The sequence below is a fragment of the Panthera pardus genome, unplaced genomic scaffold (genome assembly GCF_024362965.1).
Source record: "Panthera pardus isolate Hobbes unplaced genomic scaffold, ASM2436296v1 HiC_scaffold_3, whole genome shotgun sequence".
NCBI classification, from domain to species: Eukaryota; Metazoa; Chordata; class Mammalia; order Carnivora; family Felidae; genus Panthera; species Panthera pardus.
The window spans coordinates 29,433,504-29,458,269 of record NW_026526876.1 but is presented as its reverse complement, the minus strand read 5'-3'; the positions used below and the strand labels follow the sequence as shown (position 1 = coordinate 29,458,269).

Below are 24,766 nucleotides of genomic sequence, written 5' to 3'. Positions count from 1 at the left end.
TCTCCGAGCGGTTTCTGCAGCTTCGGGAGCGGAGAGAGCCGGAAAGGCAGCTTCCTCCATCATTCTTTTCGTATAGCTGCGTAGTATTCCACCGTGTGTACCGGTTCATCCAACCAGTCTGCTGTGCTTGGGCATTTAGAGAGTTCCCAATATTTTGCAATCACAAACAACCCTGTGATGACTAAAATCATGAACATGTTTTGTTTTTGTTTTTTGAGGTGTAGCTTCACAGTAAGTTCCTAGGAGTGGGGTCGCCGGGTTGAAGAGATGTAGATGAACTTTTGTTGTCGACTGCCCATTGCCTCTTCTTCTTTTTTTTTTTTTTCACATAAAAGTTTTTAGTTTATTAATCCTCTCATGAAAAATCTGCACAAACGCCAGATAGTCCCTGAAGCATCTTTACTCCTTCTGTTGTCCAATCTCCAGCTCACTTTTTGCCAGCACCAACATTAGCTTTTGCAGTTCCCCTGACTTTCTTCATTCGGTTCTTGCGTTCCTTCCGCTGTTTTCTCGACGTCTTTTTCTTCTCATACAAGCCATGTCGTGCAAGTCTATGTTTGGGTTCATTTTTCTTTGCATAATCCAAGGAATCATAAATCATGCCAAAGCCAGTTGTCTTGCCACCTCCAAAATGGGTTCTGAATCCAAATACAAAGATGACATCTGGTGTGGTCTTGTACATTTTGGCTAGTTTTTCCCGAATTTCTGTCTTAGGTACTGTTGCCTTTCCGGGGTGAAGAACATCGATGACCATCTGTTTCCGCTGAAGTAGTCGGTTGGTCATGAATTTCCTGGTCCGGATAGTTACTGTGTCATTCATGATGGCGGTCGAGCTTTAGGCAGCCAGGGAGGAAAAAAGACCATTGCCTCTTCTTGAGAGTTTTCATTTTGCATTCTCGTCACCAATGTAGGAGAGCACGTTTTCCCACAGCTCGGCTGATGAAGTTTATTGCCAAGTTCTGAATTTTTGCCCAACTGTTGGATGAGAAATTGTACCTCAATGTAGGTTGTGAAGTTTAAACATTTCTTTATTTGAGTATAGCAGACACACACAGGATTCCGGTAGTTTCAGGTCTACAACATAGCGATTTGACAGCTCAGTGTAGGCATTTTTTTTTTTTTTAAAGTAAACACTGCACCCAATGTGGGGCTCAAACTCACGACCCCAGGATCAAGTCGCATGCTCCACGGACTGAGTCAGCCAGGAGCCTCTCAACATAGTTTTAATTTGCATTTCTCTTATTGAGTGAAAGCAAACAACTTTACACGGTTAACAGCCATTTTTAAATCTTTTGGGGAAGTGTCTGTTCATGTCCTCTTTCAAATGTTTTTATACATTAGTAGTATTATCCCTTTATTGGTGATATATGAGCAGATATTTCTTCCCAGTTGTCATTTGTACTTTTTTTTGGTCATGCAAAATGTCTTTAGCGTAGTCAGATTCATCATTCTTGTCATTTGTTTTCTTTTCTGATTTAGGATGCCTTTTCACTTTCTCAGATGCTTTTATTTCTAATTTTTATTTTTTAAAGTTTGAGAGAGAGAGAGAGAGAGAGAGAGAGAGAGAGAGAGAGTGTGTGTGTGTGTGTGTGTTAGCATGCATGGGGGAGGGGCAGAGAAAGAGGGAGAGAGAATCCCAAACAGGTTCTATGCTGACAGGGGCTTGAACCATGAACCGAGATCATGACCTGAGCTGAATCCAGAGTTGGTTGCTGAACTGATGGAGCCATCCAGGCACCCCTCTCAGATGCTTTGAACTTTTTACATTTTTTAAATGTTTATTTATCTTTGGGAGACAGAGAAACAGAGCGCAAGCAGGGGAGGGGCAGAGAGAGACAGAATCTGAAGTAGGCTCTAGGCTCTGAGCTGTCAGCACATAGCCCGAGGTGGGGCTTGAACTCATGAACCTCAAGATCATGACCTGAGCCAAAGTCAGACACTCAATGAACTGAGCCACTCAGGCGCCCCCAGATGCTTTTAAAAGGATATGTCTTTTCTTTAGCTTTGTGGTTGTTTGCTGGGGAGACTTTTCACCAGCAGAAAGGCTTTAACAGATTATTTTTATTTTTTTTAATGTTTATTTTTGAGAGAGAGAGAGAGACAGAGCACGAGCAGGGGAGGAGCAGAGAGAGAGGGAGACACAGAATCCGAAACAGGCTCCAGGTCCTGAGCTGTCAGCACAGAGCCCGACGCGGGGCTCGAACTCACCAACTGCGATATCATGCCCTGAGCCGGAGCGGGACGCTCAACCGACTGAGCCACCCAGGCGCCCCAGATTATTTTTATTTTTTGAGAGAGAGCAAGTGCATGGGAGGTGGAGAGAGGGACAGAGGGAGAGAAACAGAAAGAATCCTAAGCAGGCTCCACGCTCAGCGTAGAGCCCAATACATGGCTCAATCCCATGATGGTGCAATCACGACCGGAGTCGAAATTAAGAGCCAGATGCTCAACCGACTGAGCCACCCAGGCGCCCCCAGAAAGGTACTAATTTACATATTCAGACTTTTTGCAACAGTTTTGTAGGACATGGATGGCTGTACCCGATTCCAAACAATTTCATGGACAGAATTCTTAGTTTCAGAGCCCTTATCTGTCAGTTGCACATTTCGTGCAGTTTTAAGAATTTTGCAAGAAAGGTTGATAGGCCTTGTTTCTCTGTCAGTCTTACATTTCCCCTTCTTTCACTGCCTGTTCACTACTGATTTCCCCCTCTCCCCGAAACACGGCCTCTATGATGCTGCTGCTCCTGACCCCACACATTTTCAAACCTTTCCCTAAAGCAAGGACTGTGATCTACTAAGGGCCAAACTGTGGTGTTTTGCGGTTTCCTTTTTCCCCTGTAGATTCCGTGTGCTTCCTCTAAGTCCACTACTCCCTCTGCTCTGTGGGGTGATTTAACCTCCTTCCTCACGTTACGGTAACAGCAGGATCCCGTACTGGAACTTCCCCTGCTACTTACAGGAAACTTTAAGTTATAGTCTTCTGGTAATGAAGGCATGAACCCTGTGTAGTTTTTATTTGTTTTACTTGATTTGAGTTGTTTTGGCAGAGCAAGGGGCAGATTTGTAATCAGCCTACTGCCGATCGCTTTCCAATTCGAGAAGCCTCAACATGTTTGACAGATACATTTCAGGACCTAGTCAGGACGAAAACCATTGAAACTAGCAATAGAAAGTTATCTTAATTGAGTACCAGTGGTCATAAATGGTAGTTGAAGTGGGAGTTGAGTGTTAGGATTGGCAATGAGACTAGCAAAGGGCTAATATTAGCATAATGGTGGCTTTGAGATTTTAATCATGGAGTTGGAAGTCTGAAAAAATTAAGAAGCATTTTCTTGAAATTGGGAACAAGACAGTGAGTGCTTGCTATTATGGCTGCTACTGCTCAAAAGAATGTTGGTGATCCTGGCTATAGCAGTTAAATAGAAAAAAGAAATGAGGTAGGTTGTAAAAGGATTAAAGAGGAATTAACATCATTATTTGAAAATAGTATAATCTTAAATAGAAACCCCACAAACTCTTAGATGAGAAAATTCCGTAAGTTGAATACAAGATCAGTGGTCAAAAAGCAATAATTCCTTTGCAGCAGTGTGGCAGGGGCTCTTGGCTGTTGAACCAACAACCATTCCCCCTTCTTTGCTAACAAAATCTGTTTGTGTACAAACCCAGGAGATAAATCATGATTTATCTAAACCAGTCAAGGCAAATCCATTCCTTTTTACCAGATTCTAAATTTACCAGCATCCCCTCTAGCCAGGGATGATTTTGTGACCCCAGTCCTGGCCCAATAACATGTAAGTGGAAATCTGCCATGTTGTTCCTGGGAGTTTCCACTTTTTGCAAATGTTCTGGCTTCTTGAAGCTTTAGTTTTCTCTTGTATCAAGCAGATAATATGTGCCTTACCTTTCAGGATTGTAAAGATGAAGTGAGATTATTCTCACTTCAAAGTGATCCATAAATGCTGAATTAAAAGCAAGTAAATGCTAGTGTTATTCAAGATATTAAAATGATTATGGGCACAGATGTAGCATTGGTATAAATGCTACAAACTGGCAATAAGTTTGAAGAGTGCCATTATATACAAAGAAACCCTTTCACCCAACCAAGTCTTATTATTAATATACAAAGAAATCCCTTCACCCAACCAAGTCTTATTATTAAAAAAACTAAGAACTGGGGCAGTTGGGTGACTCAGTTGAGCATCTGACTCTTCACTTCGGCTCAGCTCATGATTTCATGGTTTGTGAGTTCGAGCCCTGCATGGGGCTCTGCGCTGACGACATGGAGCCTGCTTGGGATTTTCTCTCTCCTTCACTCTCTGCCCCACCCTTGCTTTCTCTCTCTCTCTCAAAATAAATACACTTAAAAAAACTAAAACAAAGCAAAACTAAGAACTGGTGAATTTTTCTTCTTGTGCAGCACCTGGTCCAGTGATTTGACTCACAAAACATTGTGAAGAATCTAGCACCACAGAAAACATGCCATTTGAGTGATTTATAGATGGTTATGCTAATACAGCTCTAGATCAGGGGTTGCAAAGTATAGAATATCAGATTATATATACAGTATAATCTACACTACGTGTATATATGTTAATATATATGTATATATACACACACACACACACAAATGTATAGATAGTAAATATTAATACTTTGTAGGCCATGTAGACTCTGTGCAACTATTCAACTCTGCCACGGAAGTAGAAAGCAGCCATGGACATGAAAACAAACGGCTATAGCTATAGTTCTAATAAAATGAAATGGGCAATGGGCCAACTTGGCCCGTAGGCCATAGACCATCCCTGTCCTAGACTCAAAGTTTACTGTTCTACAGTGAACTTGTCTCACAGGATCATGTCTTGGGAATCAACCCAATCGATTTTCCATTCTGTCATCTCTACCCTATTATTATCACTGTATATTCGTACAGTGCAGCCAAAGCACTTACATGGTGACTTAACACATTTGATCCCCAGTCCTCTGTGAGCTAAGAAGGGTCAATCTGGTCTTCTTTGTATTGATCAGAAAAAGGTTTAAGTGTGAATCATTCAAGGTCATAGAGCTACTGAGAGGCAAAATCCCTATTTCCTAGTTATCCTGGTTCAGTGCTCTTTAAAAACACACGATTAGAAACCTTACGTCTACTTCGTTGTTCTTCTCAGCTTCCACTGTTACTTCCTTTCTGATTCAAACTTCAGTGAAGCATTATGCATTTTTAAGACCTTGAATTTTCTTCTCAACTATAGCTTGTAGCCCCAAATTGAAAATTCTATTTTGAGGATATCAAGTATAAAAAGAATGCTTGTGATAGGGAGGGGAAATTGGCAATAAAAAATTAAAAAAATTGTTTTTTCTAGTTTAAAGCAAATTCTAGTCACTCAAGGAGAGAGAACACGCTTTTAATTTCAGTGTGAGAGGAAAAACAGAGAGGCAGGATACAGATCAACGCGCCATCCACGGACTATACACATGATATTTTTAGCATCTAAATACTAAAATTTCCTCTGTAAAACCCAAACTGTTAGGATACTCTTTAGTAGACAATTTAAAAACGCTAGAGAGGACACCTAACAGTCAAAATTAGACATGATTTGAAACTCTCAGAGGAAATCCATACACTAATGCCAAAGTGTCCAGCCCCATCATCTAATAGCTGACCTGGTTTTCTCTTTTGTAAAATGGAGGGATACCTACTTTATAGGATTGAAGACTGAAAATACTGTGTACAGATCAAGTAACACAGTATATATGGCAAGCTCTCGTTAAATGTGGCTATTTAGCAAACTTTGCGCTTAGAAAGAAAAATAAAACCTATACCGAACCATTAATTAGCAGCTAAACAAGCCAACGACTGCTTCCTGTCTACACTTCTAGTTATCCCTGTCCAGCTGACAGTAAATAGCAGGTCCTAGGGAAGACTATGGTCTTGCTCCCCCTGATCTGACCAATCCCACTTCACGTGTTTTCTGTTACTACTCCTTCTTGCCGTCTGAACAAAACCATTCAGCTCTCTACACTGTATCCAAGATAATCAGACCAGAGTAAAATTTAGTTTCTATGTTCTACTTCTCTTAGGATTTTTTTTCGTGATTTTTAAAACAGATCCTGAATGGAACAAAAAAGCTTTGTATCCCTTTTAAATAAATTTTGGAAGTCATATATATGATTAAAGAACAAGCAGGTGAGTTGCAAAGTAGCAGCTGCTGGCAAAGGGCTTCTGTTGTTTGAAAAAAATATATACTCTAAAAATTACCACATTTTGGTCACAATATTAATTTTGAAATTCCAAATACTAAAAAAGGATGTGAGTTAAAAAAAAAAAAAGTGTATGTATGTATTTGAAGAGGGTGTAAGTTAAAAAAAAAAAAAATTAGAGAAACACTGCCCTAGACTTTTGTGGAATGTAAAACTTAACTTTTTACTATTTTGCTGAGCCTTACTATAAAAATACAGATGGCACAGCTGTTGTATATCTTCAACCACTTGATTATAAATTGCTTTCAAAAGTAATTTATTTGGATTTTCTGTATCCTTTAATGAATTGCAAATATATTAACAGAAAAGGCTTTCCCCTCCCCCTCCCCGCCCCCACCCCCCCCCAGGACTGTACAACTTCTGAAATAAGTCAGGAAAAGGAAAAAAAAAAAGACAAAATTACATTGTTTCAATGCAAATAGAACACACACATCACACCCACACTTGCATTTTCCCAGGTTTTCACAAAGAAAACAGGTCACCATATTTCTCAGTGAAGACCCATACTATACTCTGGCTAATCAGAGACTTTCAAACTTTTTTCTTCAAAAAGAGCATTTTTAATAGACTAAATACTGGTTATCACTGAGTTTTTGTTTAAGGTACAACAGCAGCATGGTTCAAATGTAACTTGCAGTTCTTGGAAAAAACAAGAATTTTAAAATAATGAAATACAGAAAAAGTAGGGACCACCTTTCATTATTTTGAGTACCATTGTTCGCTTGAAAAAATATTTCCAACCTTCTAAAATCCCAGAGTTAAGAACTATTTCCAAGGGGGAAAAATATCCAATGCCACAACATAACTTCTGAACAAGAGTGTGTGTGTGTACACATATACGTATGTGTGTGAAAGCTTAAAGAGTTAAAAAAGGATGTTAAAGTTCTTGTATTTTAAATGTCCTTCAAAGTAACTTCTGAAATTTCAAACATTTTGCTTGATCAAAACGTAGGTCTTTTTCTGATTGTTTGATCTTCATTCCAGGCAAAAAAAGGAAAAAAAAAGCCAAAAAAAAAAAAAAAGCAAGCAAGCCAAAAACAGTTACTAGGTGGGAATAAGGCTTCAAATACCTAAATATTTTGAAAGTAGGTGTGAGGAAAATGAAATCAGGCTAAGCTTGGGCTGAGTGTCCCTCAGCCAGCCACTGCCATGGTGTACCCTCCACAACTATCTTTTTATGCTTGGTCTCAAAATAAGTACCAGAAAGGCTCTCACCTCTGGCACAGGACATAAATTCCTACTATAGAAAAGATAACTATACATCAGCAAATTATGTTCTGAGCTTAGCGTTCTCCAGGCTTTGTAACAGAGCTCAGGTTGAAGCTTTCTATGAAATTCTCTATTTGATACTGTTATAGCGCTGGCTTATGATTTGCCAATTAAAAAAAATAAAAGAGTATAAAATTAAATATTACAGAACTAATGAATAAAATGGAATATTTGTTAGAATCCAAGTGCTAGCCTTTGGGAATTTTTAATGATCTTCATTTACTCCCAAACTTTCTTTTTTCTTATAAATTATTTTTTTAAGCAGCACATATTACATAGATTTAGGTAGGAAATTTTGTTAAATACCTCTCTGGCACCAATTACCTAATCTAAGACTCGGACTTGAATTAATTTATAATGGTATCTAATCCACATTCAAGTGAGATTAATAGTAAATGATAGAAAGTAACTGAGCCTACAGGCTAAAATTTTCTTCACATCTTCTGTAGTCCACCTTATTTTCACAACTTGACTAACACGTACAGGTAACCAGTAGATAAATTTGTCCTTCATCAAAGAATCCAAAATAATAACCGTAGGCCTGTCGTTCGTAAGAAACTATAATTTGTTATATTCTGACATTGGCACTTAAAAAAATGTTAACAACTAAAGTTTCTCTAAAAATTTCAATACATTACAATAAAGGAGATACACAATTTAAGACTTTAAATCTGTTACTGTGAAATTCCAATAATTCCCATTTTATTATGCATAATTAGATCTTTAAAATTGTGGCCATTCCCCAAAGACACCAATCTATATTACGACACACTCAGGAGAGAACTCATCTCCTTCATAAGAATGGTTGTTTTTTTCCCCCCAGCTAAAAATTTCTAATACCCTAAACCCAATCACTCTTGGTAAACGTTTTGGTGACTCACACTACTGAAAATAATTTGAAGCAGAGAGCTGAAAAGAATGGAAATGACCTCAACCAAAGGTAACAACACATTCTTGCACCCTGCTTAAACACTTAGAAAAGTCAAAGGGATACTTTCTTGAACAAATATAGATTCAAGGTCATGGTACAATTTTGATTGTATTAAGGCTTTGCTATCATGATCTCTTTTAAGTCTCTCCACTTTAGTGTTCTCATTTTGATTCTTATGGTGAACATAAATGGTTATTAAGGGCCTTGTTTTGGCTTTTCAGTGGGCAAACACTCTATCATCTCTGAATGTTTAAGGTGATCCCACAGAGCTCAAAGAGAAGAGGCAAAATGGTAAGGGAACAACTTGAAAGTCTGCAATACCAAGACAATGATCAACACTTTGAAGCAAGATGAATAAATTAAAATTCTTGGTTAGACATTAAAGCATTCTTGCCAAGAATAAGTGTACGCTGTATGGAGGGATATTTGATTCCTACACATGAGTCCCAATATGCCCATTACATTTGTTTATGGGAGACACTGCAAGTTTAAGGTAATTTACATTCCTTGGCAATCAAGTTACTCTGTTATAGGCAATGTCTTTTATTGTTCCATCTGGCACTTGCTAACACCATTCTTGAAGAACCTAGAAATGAAGGTCAGTCACTCTGTTAATCAGGAACAGAACCAAATGAAAACAAATTTTTGGAAAACGACCAAAAAATTCTGGTTCATCACTATTTTCCATACCTAACGGTTCCTTCAAGATAAAATGTTAACTCTTCCTTCCATGATAGCTTTCAACAAAGGGAGATTAAAGAAAAAAAAAAGAAAAGAAAAGAAAAGAAAGTTCCCCATCTTACCCCCCTAAATTGTCATTCGTACTGGTGAAAGAGCCAGTCTTGTTAGCAGCTAAATATTGCACTGCCTTTCATTCTGTGTACAGTCAGGGTCCAATGAAAGTGGCACACTCATTGTCTAAGTGATGGATGATGACACTGCCGGCTCAAGAGTGAAGACTCAGTATATGGAGGGACAAGAAACATGTCAGCACTAATCACACATCCAGTTGCAAAAGTCTGGTTTCCGGAAGTTAAAACTCATCACTTTCAGCTGCATGAAGTTGTGTGTCGTCTGCGTCTGTCATGCTGCTCTCCTGGGATTCATCTGTTCCCACTTTAAAAATAAAACAAAAGTCTACAGTCAGGTGTCTGATGAATATCTCTTGTTGGTTCATGAAAACAAGGGAGACTATTCTACGTAGAGATGAGATCTTAAATTAAGGCCCTTAAAATCCTGACATCCTTCAATCAAATGCAATTCAGATTCCTTATTTTACAGCATGTCTGACAAGACTGGTTTACTGCATTTAACCTTTAAGAGTTTTAACAAAGCTACCTCTCCCTAATAAATTCCTTATTCCAACACTAGGAATTAGAACTAGTTCTCCATGACATTAAAAAAAGACTGACATTCCCTCCAACTGTTGACTCCCCTCTGGGAATAGTCCCTGCTAGTCCACAGAAATATAGAATATAACCCTCAGTTCAAAAAGGGTTATTGGGATTATAGGAATTATAATTTTAATTACAGCCTTTTGCCAAGTTTTCTGGAAAAAACCATCTTAGTTTGCCTCATCAGAAGTTTCTCAATTCTCTTATTAAAAAATACTACTTTTTTTAAAAAAAAGTATTTATTTACTTGAGAGAGAGCACATGTGCATGAGTGAGGGAGGGGCAGAAAGAGAGAGGGGGAGAGAGAGAATCCCAACCAGGCTCTGTGCCGTTAGTGCGGAGCCTGACGTGGGGCTCGATCTCATGAACCATGAGATCATGACCTGAGTCAAAACTAAGGGTCAGACGCCTAACTGACTGAGCTACCCAGGTGGCCCTAAAAAAATACTATTATGTGAGGACTTAGTTCTCACTACTTATTTTAAGATATATACTCAATTTAGGGATAGAGTATTTACTACTGCCTTAAACTCTGTTCCTTCCTCTTGACCCTTCAATTAATACATATAAGCCATATTTTTGGATTGTGAATTTGCCAGAGCTTCATAGAATTTGAATAGTTACTGCAGATCTGTCAATACTTTAAAATGTGCAAAATTGGGGCCCCTGGGTGGCTTAGTCGGTTAAGCACCTGACGTCGGCTCAGGTCATGATCTCAAGGTTCATGAGTTCAAGCCCCGAGTTGGGGTCTGTGCTCAGCTCAGAGTATGAAGCCTGTTTCGGAGTCTCTCTCGGTGCCCCCTTCCATGTTAGTGCTCTGCCTTTCAAAACTAAATAAATGTTAAAAAAAATTAAATATATTTTTTAAAATGTGCACAAATTTATTATTCATTTACTTATCACTTATAATGTCTTCAACATATTGTCACATCTATCATCCTGCCCATCCCACTCTGAATTCCTATGAAGCAGATAAGGCAGGCAGGCATTAGTTACATATTTAAACTTAAACTGAGGTCCAGGTAAAAATCTGCCAAGGATTTGTTAAAGTCACACAGCAAATTAGGTTCAAAACCGAGACTAGTTACCTGACTCCACATGCACTTTGTTAATATATTGCCCTAATTTAATTTCCCTAAAATTCCATTTGGTATAAAGAATATACCATGGTTAGAAAAATAAGTTAGGGGTGCCTGGGTGGCTCAGTTGGTTAAGCGTCCGCCTCTTGATTTTGGCTTAGGTCATGATCTCAGGGTCATGAGACTGAGCCCCATGTTGGGCTCAGCATGGAGCGTGGAATCTGCTTGGGATTCTCCCTCTCTCTCTGCCCCTCCCCAGCTCGTTCTCTCTCTCTCTCAAATAAACTTAAAAAAAAAAAAAAAAAAAAGAAAATTAAAAAGCAGCCCACAAATTCTTATGCAAAAGGTAGCTTTCTGAATACTCAATACTTGAAAAAATGTTTACTCTGTGTCATAAAGAAATATCTGTACTGCTCTGCCTACCTCTGAGTTGATGTTTTACTAGCCCTCTGGTTCGATACACTTAGAAATCTAATTCATATGGATGGTACTCACTGATTTGCTCTTCTTGGGTTATTGGCTCCTCATCATCTGGAAGGTAGCGCTTGTCAATTGCCTCTTTAATCTGGTTATTGGCTCCTTTAGGATCTAAATCCATAGCCCAAGAGAAATTCATCAGGGCGAGGTGCGTTTGACCTAACTTCTTGTAAACCTAAAAATAAACAGCAGCACTACATTTTTCATTAAGTTGTGAGCTTCAATTATAAAATCCTAAACATTAACAATTTAAATAGGCTTCTAATTTACATGCTGTAAACCCATTCTGATGAGTAGGTCATTTTCATCCTACAGAGGAACTCAGACTAACTTTTGAGTTACTTTTGATATAGATATTTTCAGAATTCCTTGTCTCTGTCTCTCCAATAGTGAGCTTCCAATAAATCACATTCTGATTGGATCAATGACAATTGAAAGAAACGGACTATAAGCTGCTTGATTAGCAATTCATTTCCACTGATTTCAAACGTTGTTATATCAACTCTGAACACCTGTCCACCATTCTCAGCCTCCTTAACCAGTTGGTGTTTAGGGGCCCAGTCTGTAAAGTCCTTACTAGTCTGGCTTTGGAAATCTCGGAAGTCGTTTCTTCTAATTAAGACAACACCAGCCATTAATTGACTTTTTTGGGGGGATGCCTACATATTTTATGGATAATTGGAAGCTAAGAGCTTTCCAAGATATAGTCTCAGTTATGAACTCACGGCCACTGGCTGCAAGTGCTAATATACTTCCAAAACCATAGTATGGTTAGGATATACGGTGTATGTTCTTATTCCTTCAGCAGGATATCATCTTCTTAGATCTTATAACTAACTCTGTTCTTCATTCCCAGAGCATTTAGTTCAGAGATCTAGTTGAGTTTGCTCAAGAGATGTTGCATAATATGTATAATATTTCTCCTTCAGAAGTTAATGTTTGTTACGAAAGTCACAGTTTAGGACCTTGGCCCCAATCTTTACCTTTCCTATTAAGAAGTAAACGAGGGATTCTTTGGGAACAATTTGTTTCAATTCTTCAAGTTCTTGTAAAGCAGACTGAAAAAAGCAAAGAAAAACAGAGTAGCAAAATTTTACAAAGTTCTAACTAAGCAAGTGTTATTTGATTTCCCAAATCATCTTAACTAAAGCTTACTAGATCTTTATCAATGCACTTCCTTCTTGCATTAATTCTTGTCATGAAATAAAATGCATGAAAAATACTTATGACAACAGGGACTAAGAAATGGCAGGAATTCACCAGAGTACACTGAGAACACACACACGCAGGTGGTGACAATACTTGCTTTGGTCACCGTTTTATATAAAATAACAATGCTCCATTACACTGTGTGTGTAAGAGCTTCGGAAACTAAGTTGCAGAACAAAATAATTCTGAAATTCTGTTCATAGACCTTCTCCCTGATGCAAGCACCAAGCTTTGAATACCAACCTGCTATTTTAACTAATGATGAAGAGTCTAAAATTTAACCCTCTGAATTAAGTCAAAATTGTCTACAAATCTTTTGATCATCGCTAAAGGGGTTGGGGAAATTGAGAGAAAAGATAGAGAAAAAAGATTTGTATTTAAAAGAAAGACATGATGATCAAAAATAAAACTGGGTCCCCAACTGAGATACTGTCTGCTTTTCACCTAAGCAAATGGACAAAAATAAAAATAACTTGATATATAAAGTTACCATGACTGAGGGGAATGAGGCATTCTCATCACTGAAGGTGGAAATGTGAACTGATGCAAAGCCTGTTTGTGAACTCTATTTAGCATTACCTATTATGTTAAAAACTGCATGTAACCATTAATTCAGCAATCCTGCTGCTAGGAATTTATCCCAGGGACATATTCAAAAAAGTTCATTAAGCCATCTTTGTAAGAAGATTCCATTCAACATGTTACTGCAAATCATTAGAAGCAATGAAGGCGTGTCTAATCATAGCCTAGTTAAAATAAATTATGATCCATCCTCTATGGAACACTAGATCTGTAGGTACTTAACTCTATGCTAAAAAAAAAAAAAAAAAAAAAAAAAAAGATACAATAAAGTATGTGCAATACTATTTCTTTTGCAACAAAACATATATATGACACATATACGAATAGTTATGTGGGTATTCTCATAAACACTTTATAAATACACTTATGTGAGCACATATATGTTTCCTTTTTTTTCTGGCAGAAATCAATGACTGAGGTAAAGGGGAAGACTTTCTATTTTTAACATGGCAGCTTTCTCAATTTTTTGAATTTTCTAAAATGAATATTATACTTTATTTCTCTTTAATGTCCACAGAGATTATCTACTTTTCTTCTCTATACATACCTCTTTGTAGTAAAACAAAATCCAAAGTAAGTCAGGTTAAAAAAAAAAAAAAAGATAAATACCAAATATCTATCCACAGAAACGTTAAAGTGGAAGAAAAAGCAAATTACAGAATACGTGTAGTTGTATTAGCTTCTTATTTTGTCATAACAAATTACCACAATTTTGATGGCAAATAAAACACATTTTTTCATCTTATAGTCTGTGCATTAGAAATACAATTTGAATCACACTGGGCTAAAATCAAGGTGTCTTCCTTTCTGAGGGTTATCTGTCTCCCTGCCTTTCTTCCCAGACTTCTTAAAGGCTGCCCGCATTTTTTGGCTTGTAGCCTCCTTCCTCCGTCTTCAAAGGCAACAGACGTGGGCCGAGGCCTTCTCACGTTGGTTCTGACCACAGCTGGCAAAGATCCTCCATGTGATCTTTAAGAGCCACGTGATCAGACTGGGCCCACCTGAATAACACAGGATACTCTCCCCAACTCAAGGTCCACATCCTTAATCACATCTGCAAAGTTTCTTCTGCCGTGTAAGGTAACATAGTCACAGGAACCAAGGATTAGGGCCTGGACATCCTCGAGGGGTCATTACTCCGCCTACCACAGTAGTGTAAGCCTCCTTTGTTACAATTAAAAATATGTACATGATGAGAAAAAGATCTAGAGAAGTGTGTTCTGAGTTGTTAATAATGCTCCTCCCTTGGAGGGTCAGCTTATAAGGCACATTCAACCTCGTATTTTTTTTATACTTTCATATTATTTGAGTTGTTTGGTAACAGGCCTATTACTTTCATAAAAAGCCCCCACAGAGATACAAGGACTAAAGCAGTGATCAAAGATAGTGGGCTAGCAAATGTATCAGAGGATTATAGAATTTAGGTAACATAAGGGGATTTATACATTGATTGGTGTAAGACTTTAGTTTTATTTCTCTGAAAAGGGTGGAAAGGAACCAATCTTACTTCCCAGTTATAAAAAAGTTTAAGACAGTCCCATCCCACCCTCCCTTCACCTAAGGCCAAATGTAATTTCTTGGCTTTTGTAAAATTTTTACTGGCATTACCTAAAATGAAAGGTTCACATACAATATTTTTGTGGAAAGCAGTGTGAAAGTAGCTGTGTGGTAGATTCCACAGATTCGTTACCATACTAGAGTGATGTGTGAAATTTTCTGTAATAAAAAGGATTGAGAAAAGAGTAAAGGCACACACACACACAAACGCGCGTGCACACTCTCTTGGGACAGTGTGTTTGTGTAAAAGGCTGTGTTTTTTACACAAGTATGTAGGGGGCTCTGGTGCAGCCTGAACATTTCACATGTTCCTAACTGCTGGCAACCCACGAGAAATAAACTCAAAGGACCGCTGGGCGGAATGGGTCTGAGAATCACATCTGCCTGTCTAGGAATGGAAGATTTACTACATGTGGTAAGTCTACGAGGTAGACTGTTCTCTTTTCCTTCCATACTAGTAAATATTGTAAAATATACACGGAATAAAGTCTCAAGATAAAAGATCTGTGGTCATGGATATTAGTTACTTAACGATCACGGTTACACCTGTCCGACATTACTGACAGGGACTGATGAAGCCTGTATCACAATGAAGAAGCCTGGGGCTGCCTTGTAATACCACAGAGAAGCAGTTCTCACACTTGTTGGGTCTCCAGACCTCTTTATACTCTTAACGTTTATTGAGGAACCCGAAGAATTTTTGTTAATGTGGGCTATAGCTATCAATACTTACCATATCAGAAATTAAAACTTGAAAAGCTTAAAAAATATTGATCCATTAATTTAAAAGTAACAACAATAAAGCCATTACTTGTTAACACAGATAATATCTTTTTAATGAAAAATAACTTTTTCAGAATAATAAGTCAGTGAGAATAATGGCATTGGTTAATATTTTTGCAAATCTCTGGTTGATAGAAAATAGCTGCACTCTCTTATCTGCTTCTGCATTCAATCCATTATGTCATGTAGCTTTTGGAAAATTCCACTGTACATTCGTGAGAATAAGAGTGAAAAAGGCAAATAACATCTAAATATTATTATGAAGATAATTTTGACCTTGTTTACTCCTTGAAAGGATTTCTGGGGACCTCCAGATGTTCTCAGACCACACTTTGAGAATCACTGCTTTAAAGCAATCTTAATCGGAACAATGCACTCCAATCCTTCGCTGCTACACCACACACGGTTCAGAACTGACAGCTTTTCTAACTGTGTGTTGTAATTGTTATAAAAATTTCCTGCATCTATCATACCTCCCCACCTTGATAATCTAATTACAAAGACTCATTGAGAAACAGTGTCTAACATAGTGTCAGAGTTCTCATTTTTGCCCTAAAAAGACTTAAGATTTACAGCACATTAAATGGGGTGATATTAGCAATGCTTTTGCCACAGAGGTTGAGGTGGCCCTCTAACACCATTGGATTTTCATTTTGGAGCCAAGACATTTTGGAAGCAATCAGTAACTTTTACTTATGCCCCTTTTTATATTATTTTAATATAGGTATACTGGATACACCCGTGCTTCAAAGTAGGTCTTATAATTTAGCTGATACTCAAAAATGGCTATAACTTGAACAATGGGAAAGATTAGAACTTGGGCTTCTTGAAGCAAGTACAGGGCTGACTTAAATGGCATAATATCTGGTAGGTGTGTTGGCATTAAAATGGCCTGAAGAATAATTGAATAAAATCCTTCAACTGAAGAACCTGACCCCATATCTAAAGAGGTTACAGGGGTGCCTGGGTGGCTCAGTTGGTTAAGTGGCTGACTCTTGGTTTCGGCTCAGGTCATGGTCTCATGGTTCTCATGGTTCGTGTTTGGGCTCTGTGTGGGGGGCTCTGTGTTGACAGTACGGAGACTTCTTGGGAGTCTCCCCCCTTACCCACCCCCCATCCTTCCCCTGCTCACTCTCTCTCAAAATAAACAAATAAACCTAAAAAAAAAAAAAATAAAGAGGTCCAATGAAGCAAAAACATGAAAACAAATGATGAATTACAATTACAGCACCTCAAAGAACAAGTTAAAAGTTGAAAAGTGTTTATTAGATCTATTTTTTTCTTTTTCCTTTTTTTTTTGGAGAGTGTGTATGCACGCGGCGCAAGCTGGGGAGGGGCTGAGGGAGAGAATCTTAAGCAAAAGGTCTATGCCCAGCGCAGAGCCTGACACCGGTTTGATCTTATGACAGTGAGATTGTGACCTGAGCCGAAGAGTTGGGTGCTTAACCAACTGAGCCACCCAGGCGTCCCTAAAAGTTGTTTATTAGATTTAAAAGAAGCTTTTATAAAAAAACAAAAACAGTAAGGACTAGACATCCACTTCTTTGATAAAGAAAAACAGAGTAAGATTGGTGGAAATCACTGAATAAATGACAACGAATAAATTAGATGACTGATCCCTTATATATCTTTATTAGTCTGCAAATGTTAAGAGCTTAATATTGGTCTTGTATTTTTCAATTTCAGCAAATGTCAATGTGTACTGGAAGAACTGACTTCTTGGGAGAGTCTACTGAAATGGATTATTTGGTCCAACATTTTCTGTGCACTTAACTTTGGGTTTTTGTTTCTTCGGTAAGTTTTTACTCTTTTTAGAAAGAAGAGCCTAAATTTATTAAAAAAGTAAACTGAACTTTCAATCAACACTTTGGAGTCATGGTTTGTGATTCAGTAAATGATAACAAAAAAACCCATGTCACTTTATGCCTCTTTTCTCTTTCTCAATTTTCCTTCTCTTCTTTTCTCAGTATATGTATGTATGTATTTTTTTCAGGCTACAGCTCCGTAATTGGGAAAACAGAGTGAGAACTAAAGAGAGAAACACATCAGACTAGATCAAGTAGCCTTGTTCTAAGCTTTTATAACTCACTATACTTTTCCTTTATGTACTCAGCACGCACTTTTTTTGTGATTATTTGATTAATGTCTATTGTCCCTCTGGAAGGGTGCTAGCTGGTGAGCTCTTCAAAGGTAGGAAATGTGATTGCTTTGCTTTTGCCCCTTTATCCCTAGTCCCTGACATGGAATAGGCAGGTACTCAGTACATATTTGTTGGATTATGCACAAACATTCATTTGTCACCTGCTCAGATATATTGGTCTTAGGGGATGGCTTAGGTCTTACCTTTAAGATAACTCCCTGATGGAAAAACTGCCGTTCTATATACAGAATCTTTACAAGGGATAATGACATATTCCTAAATAGCCACACACTCATCCTGCATATCAGTATCTCATGAAAAAATAAAAATCACAAAAGAAAATAAATAGCTTTTGAAAATGGGAAAATAAACTATCAGAGACGAAAGCTATAAATAACTTTTGGTTTATTAAAAAAAAGGGCAAAACTTAAGCAATAAAATGCTGAAAACCATTAAAATATGTATCTTACCTTATATTTTTCATTTGCAAATAAAACTGAGGCTCTGTGAAATTTGCATAGAGGGTTCTTGGGATCAATAACAATGGCTTTGTTTAGGGTATCCAAAGCCTTCTCAGATTTTTTCAGTGCATGCTGAACCTGTAAGAAGTAAAGATCACATTAATGTTTCCTTTTGATATTTATGGAGAAAGGTGAGAACCAAATACTGTCACTCAAAACCAACATAGAAATAATAAAATCACTGGGGCACCTGGCTGGCTAAGTTGGTAGAGCATGTGGCTCTTGATCTTGGGGTTGTGAATTTGAGCCTCACATAGAGATTACTTTAACAGCAGCAACAACAACAAAAAGATAATAAAACTACTAAAGATGTATGGTCTAACTGGATTTTCCACAGGGTTAGGTGGACTCAATAATTGAATACCTGGCTATTAACAGAGTATCTCTAAAGTCTCTTCCAATTCTATCTAGTTCAACTGCTTCACTTTCAAGAGGAGAATACTGAACCCCAGAATGTTAAAAACTTTGCTCTGGGATCAGAACCTAGGTCCTCTGACACCCAATCCACCATTATCCATAATGATAATCCATACTGATAATTCTATCTGTAGAGCAGATATTCAGTTACTTTTAAGTCTAAAAGACAAGGAAAACCCTGGTTTTCCCTTCACAAGAAAATCTGTACTATTTAGCTAAATAATACTCACATTTCAATAGGTTTATTATGGTCCTCTAAATATCAGGCTTTGCTTTTTTTGTTGTTGTTTATTTATTTTTGAGAGACAGAGCATAAGCAAGGGAGGGGCGGAGAGAGAGAGACAGACAGAGAGAGAGAGAGAGAGAGAGAGAGAGAGAGAGAATGAGAATGAATGAATGCAAAGCAGGCTCCAGGCTCTGAGCTGTCAGCACAGAGCCTGAGGCGGTGCTCGAACTCACGAACGGTTAGTTCATGACCTGAGCTGAAGTCAGAAGCTTAATGTACTGAGCCAATCAGTTCTTCTCCCAAAATGAACAGTGAAATCTCAAACTAACATAATTTCCTCACATTGTACGCCCATTCCCACAAAAGCCAAGCTTGCTGAGAGAAAGAGAAGGGCAGAGGAGGGAAAGAGGAAGGAGCTGGGTAAGAGGCAAGAACAAAAACTTCTGGTACCATGCTTACAGAGAAACTAGTACGAGATTTCAGAAAGCAAACAGACTTTTTCTCCTATGAACGTACAACTTATCAGTTAAAACACTTAAAAAAAAAAAAACCCCATGAAAATGGTGATCCAAAAACGGACTCAATGGAATGATTAGAAATATTATCTACCATCATGCATGGAATGGATTTGAATCATTTTTAATATCCTATCCTAGAAACATTGTACAAATCTTATGATTAAAAAAATTACGTCTCTGTTCTGATTTTTGAAAGATATCTTTTGAGGCGCCTGGGTGGCTCAGTCAGTTAGGCATCAGACTTTGGGTCAGGTCACGATCTCACAGTTTATTAGTTTGAGCCCTGTGTCAGGCTCTGTGCTGACAGCTCAGATTCTGGAGCCTGCTTCAAATTCTGTGTCTCCGTCTCTCTCTTCTGCTCCTCCCCTGCTCGTGCTCTGTCTCTCTCTCCCTCTCTCAAAAATAAATAAACGTTAAAAAAAAAAAAGGTATCTTTCTATGACAATATCCGTAACATTGACAGGTATGTGTTAGGGCTAGTATCATAGCCTATTATGAATTTTTTGACCTTTTTTTTTTTTTTTTTTTTAAAGAAAGATAGTAAAAGCCGGACTCCCTTGGGGCTTCGAACTGTGCGTACAGAAGACAAGTGCAGTGAACACAACTTTCAGTCCCGTAGTCAGGATGAGGCCACTCCTCTCCATTCCACCGGATACTGCACCTTTCCGACAAGCGTCACCCAGCGAGCCAACACCTGCTATTTTCCACCATGTGCTCTTCTACCTGCAGCACCAAACTAACTGGTTATGGCTTTGTTTAGACAACTGATCAACTCCCGACCTGCTAAGTTATTTGAAATCTCTGTGCTGAGTTGATCAAATTGGTAATCTTTGCCTTCATCATTTTTCTATTTAGTCCACTGAGTCAGTCTCTGTGGTCAGTTGTTACCAGATCAAACAGGTCATGTAGACAGAGGGTACAAGTATTTTGGGGAATGCTGCCTGTTACCAAAATGTTGGAAAAAATTTATTTCAATATCTTTCAAATTTCAAAAAGTGCAGTGGATAGAATGCCTACTAAACGACTGTAAAATACTAAAATCTTCCATCAAGCAACGTGTAAAAAAAACCCAAAACATTCAGCCTATAAATTGCTCTGTGATTACACTTCACTGTCGTCTTAATATAGTCCTTTTTCTTTTTCTTTTTCTTTTTGAGTGAGAGAGCACTTGCGATCAGGGGCAGGTGCAGAGAGAGAACCCCAAGCAGGCTCCCTGCTGTTGGCACAGAGCCCAAAGTGGGGCTCGAACCCACTAACTGTGAGATCATGACCTGAGCCAAGATCAAGAGTGAGACACTTAACTGACTGAGCCGCCCAGGTGTCCCCATCTTAATATGTTCTTTGTATGTGCATATACACACACATATGTGTATACACGTATTATGTGATCTATGCAATAGAAATTACGGGAAGGGGCAGCTTTGGAGTATATATCCTGTAATTCTTTTACGGGAACAGGTGGCAGTGTTTACATAGCAGCACTTCATCTTCAGGCTTGTACTGGGTGCTGTTGCTTGCTATCTATGAAATGTGTCACACAAGTTTAAAGTTAAGTGTGTTCTGAAGAAAGGTGTGAACAATAGTGTTCATGGGCTTTTAGAATGCTTTTCACTTTCAGTCCTTGTAACCCAGCTGTTTAGCAGCTAGAAGCAATTCAAATAATATGAGCATTATCTCCTGCTAAAAGTAACGTTTTCAAGTTTCCATGGCATATTATGATTGTAAACGTTTCTCAGTTTCAATAGTAAGTCCATGGGAGTCCCATGAACTTCCTGAAATGTCTGTATTAACTGTGAGTTATGTTGAATAAGTGTGGCATGAACAAAGTGTTTTATTGCACAGAGTTAAATAGTATGTTGCCTGACAAGGCTATTGCTATTTTATTACAACCTTACCTCTTTTTATAAAATGTACCAAGATTTAATTGATAACTTTATTTTACAAGTAAACAAAAGTTTCTTTAAAAAAATGGCGATCCACATCGCCTTTTAAGAATTTTAATTAGTGGGGGCCTGGTGGCTCTGTCGGTTTAGCGTCCAATTTCGGCTCAGGTCATGATCTCACAGTTCATGGGTTTGAGCCCCACATTGGGATCTATGCTGACAGCTCAGAGCCTGGAGCCTGATTCAGATTCTGTGTCTTCCCCTTTCTGCCCCTCCCCTGCTCATGTTCTTTCTCTCTCTTTCAGAAGAATATATAAATATTAAAAAAAATTAAAAAAAATAATTTTAATTAGTTCTGGGGTACGTGGGTGGCTCTGTCGGTTAAGCATCCGACTCTTCATTTCGGCTCAGGTCATAATCTCATGGTTTAGAGGGTTCAACTGCCCCACTGGGCTCTGCGCACTGACTGCACAAGGCCTGCTTGGGATTCTCTCTGTCCTTTCCCTACTCACGCTTTCTCCCTCTCAAAATAAATGAATAAACTTAAAAAAAAAAAAACCCGATATTAATTAGTTCTGACATACCTATGTCACTCAGAGGCTAAAACACAGGGAACCATGTCTTGAAATATTAATTACTGAATTTAGGAGCTATATTAATATGGAAAAGTACTTTCAAAATATGAAGTATCTCATGCGAGTCTTACAACAACCCTAAGAGGTAGGCAAGGTGGTATTACTTGTCATCCATAAAATAAAAGCTCAGAGAAATGGACTTGCCCAAGGAATGAGGGTACTCCAGTGATTTCTCTTTATGTCAAGGAAAAAGGTGGTATTTTTGGCTCTAAAATAATCCATGATATTGTTCCAGGAATATGGAAAAAAAAAAATAACAAAGTCCTAATTCTCACCACAGCGATTAAGTCAATAACCAACACATTTCAAAAGGGAGATTAACTGAAAAATATTTAGAAAGCTACTTACTACTCCAATGTGGCAAAGTAAAACTGAACTTTGAGGGTTGATATCAAGTGCTTTCTGGAAATGCATTTCTGCAAGGCTGAATTTTTCTTGCTTGTAATAAATCATTCCTAAGCCATACCTGAAAGTATAAAATAAAATATAAATTTAGGGATATGAACTTTTGGCTGCTAATTTAATTCAACTTAATACAAGGGTGTATATGGAATCTGGCTTTTTAATAAACTAAAGAAAAATACTGGTGGTGTCAGAGAAGGCAAAAACTATCAGTCATGATAAAAAACCATCAAGACATTTTAGACAAGTCCCTTTTATAAGTAAAAACAATAAATCAAATTCAATCAATCAATCAATCAAATAGAACTTTAGCAATGAGGAAAAAAGAAACTACATCCTTAAACCCGTCATTACAATCTAGATTTAACACCTCATTTTCACTAAGTGGCTAATGATGTCTGTGCCAATTAACTTTGTTAAATTCTTTCATTTAATCCTAGAAGGAAACAAAGAGATAGGTACTGTTATCACTCATATTTTCAAATAAGGAAACCAAGTTGAGAGAAGTTAAATAACTTGCCCACATTCATACAGCTAATAAGGATTCTAATCAGAGACTTCCTTTATGATTCTCAACTCTAAACTCCTAGTAATGCTACTTCCATATTCTTGGTGCAAACGCATGTGTATCATTATAATTACATATGCATAGATAGCATCATGTTCTGCTTCCCCTCTCACTCACTGTATCAAAAATACACTCCTACAGACTTCACATTATAAATTTGGAAGGCTATGTAACAATATATTAAGTTGATATACAGGTATTTCTTCTGAATTTTCAAAACCTCAAATGAACATAATGTGACTGATATACATTAAGGAGACCTTTCTTGGCCACTACTAGATGATGATAATGAGGAATAAGCACCAAATTAATGAAATAAGAAAAAAGCACAATGTGTTTTCTTACATCTGATATAATTATACCATTATAATTGTGTTAGGGGTGAAGAAAAGGCATACAAAGCTCTGCACTAACAATGGTGATGGTCGAATAACAAAAGGACTATTGTGGAGTTGGAATAATACATTTCCTTAGTGTTTCATTAGATACATAAAATTACCTAAATACCTCAACATTTAAATTCTTCCTGTGAAAGCTCACCAATCTGAATACTTCTTTTTTTCCAACTGAAACAATTATTTTTATAGCAATTTTTGGTATGGTATAGTTTCTTAAGAACTCAATTATTGCGGGGCACCTGGGTGGCTCAGTCGGTTAAGCGTCCAACTTTGGCTCAGGTCATGATCTCACAACTTGTGAGTTCAAGCCCCGCGTTGGGCTGTGTGCTGACAGCTCGGAGCCTGGAGCCTGCTTCAGATTCTGTGTCTCCCTCTCTCTCTGTCCCCCTTCCCTGCTCATGCTCTGTCTCTGTCTCAAAAATAAATAAAAACATTAAAAAAAAAAAAAAAAAAAGAACACAATTATTGCAATATAGGGCAGACCCAAACATTTTAAAAACAACACGAGTCCTATTCAGAACTGAATTCCTAAAATATTACAGAGTGCTTTATGTGAAGACAAGGCAGTGTCAGCAAGCCTGACTGCTTAATATGTCAGCAGAAGCTAGCACCTGTCAGGCCATCTTTCAGGTAATGTGCCTACTTAGAAATGAGACGTACTCCATTAAAAAACATACATACACAAATTAAAAATGTTTTAGTAAGATAGTGATTCATATTTAGTGACAGAATGAAAATTCAACTGCTATAATGATTACTTCAAAAGATACAAAAAAACGTCTGACAAAAACCGTGGCAGTTATGATATCACAATTATACTTCTTGTTATTTAAATTGTCAGTCAAGAAAAATATAATAAAATGTCAGCAGTAGATACAGCATTGAGGCAGAAATAAGAACTTTTTCAATGTCTTCTTAGTTTGCTAACTATGTGAGCCAGCTAGTAACTTCCTAAATAGAGACATCACTTAATAAACTGGAACATTAAATTCTAAATAAACCTAATGAACTGAACTAGTATCTAATAAACTAGAACACAGCCAAAGAGCAACAACTAATGGAGAGTTTTCAATGTTTACTTTCTATGATCCAACAGGTGATTACGCCAGTCCTCTCCACTTTCCCAGTTTCTATCCTTTTTTTTTTTTTTTAACTTTAAACAAATTTTTATTACACAAAGGTTGTCACATAAATGGATATTTCTTTACTTTGTATACAATTATTCTTATTCTCCACGGAAAGACTGCTTAACTTTTCATCTGGTGATGGCAAGCGCTAAAATCCTGATTTTAACAGATAGTAGTAAAAATGCTGCAGTGATTTAAGTTGAAAGCAGTACATTGGCACATGGCTCTTACATTGTTATCGGGAATGTACACACGTCCTGTTTAAAAATACAAAATAGGGCGCCTGGGTGGCGCAGTCGGTTAAGCGTCCGACTTCAGCCAGGTCACGATCTCGCGGTCCGTGAGTTCGAGCCCCGCGTCGGGCTCTGGGCTGATGGCTCGGAGCCTGGAGCC

General features: G+C 37.8%; 2 protein-coding genes across 7 annotated transcripts in view; both read right to left on the bottom strand.

Annotated features, from left to right (window-relative positions):
• Window positions 1-329: 329 nt before the first annotated feature.
• Window positions 330-866, bottom strand: LOC109259753 (40S ribosomal protein S24-like). The gene has a single exon (XM_053892896.1). The coding sequence runs from the start codon at window positions 818-820 to the stop codon at window positions 428-430; it is 393 nt and encodes a 130-aa protein (XP_053748871.1). The 5' UTR covers window positions 821-866; the 3' UTR covers window positions 330-427.
• A 4,514-nt stretch (window positions 867-5,380) lies between these two features.
• Window positions 5,381-24,766, bottom strand: part of CDC27 (cell division cycle 27) — a 69,808-nt gene continuing 50,422 nt past the window's right edge. For 5 of the 6 annotated variants that reach the window (XM_053893302.1, XM_019437469.2, XM_019437468.2 and 2 more), the window contains 5 exons: window positions 22,227-22,344; window positions 18,149-18,277; window positions 12,391-12,465; window positions 11,426-11,582; window positions 5,381-9,573 (listed from right to left, as the gene is read on the bottom strand). In XM_053893302.1, coding sequence (XP_053749277.1) covers window positions 9,491-9,573; window positions 11,426-11,582; window positions 12,391-12,465; window positions 18,149-18,277; window positions 22,227-22,344 — 562 coding nt within the window. In that variant the 3' untranslated portion in view covers window positions 5,381-9,490. Of the gene's footprint in view, window positions 9,574-11,425; window positions 11,602-12,390; window positions 12,466-18,148; window positions 18,278-22,226; window positions 22,345-24,766 lie in introns of all 6 variants that reach the window. The other variant, XR_002076747.2, reaches the window with a different exon arrangement.

Coding starts and splice junctions, on each gene's coding strand:
- LOC109259753 (XM_053892896.1), bottom strand. CDS start 820: ATGAATGACACAGTAACTATCCGGACCAGGAAATTCATGACCAACCGA.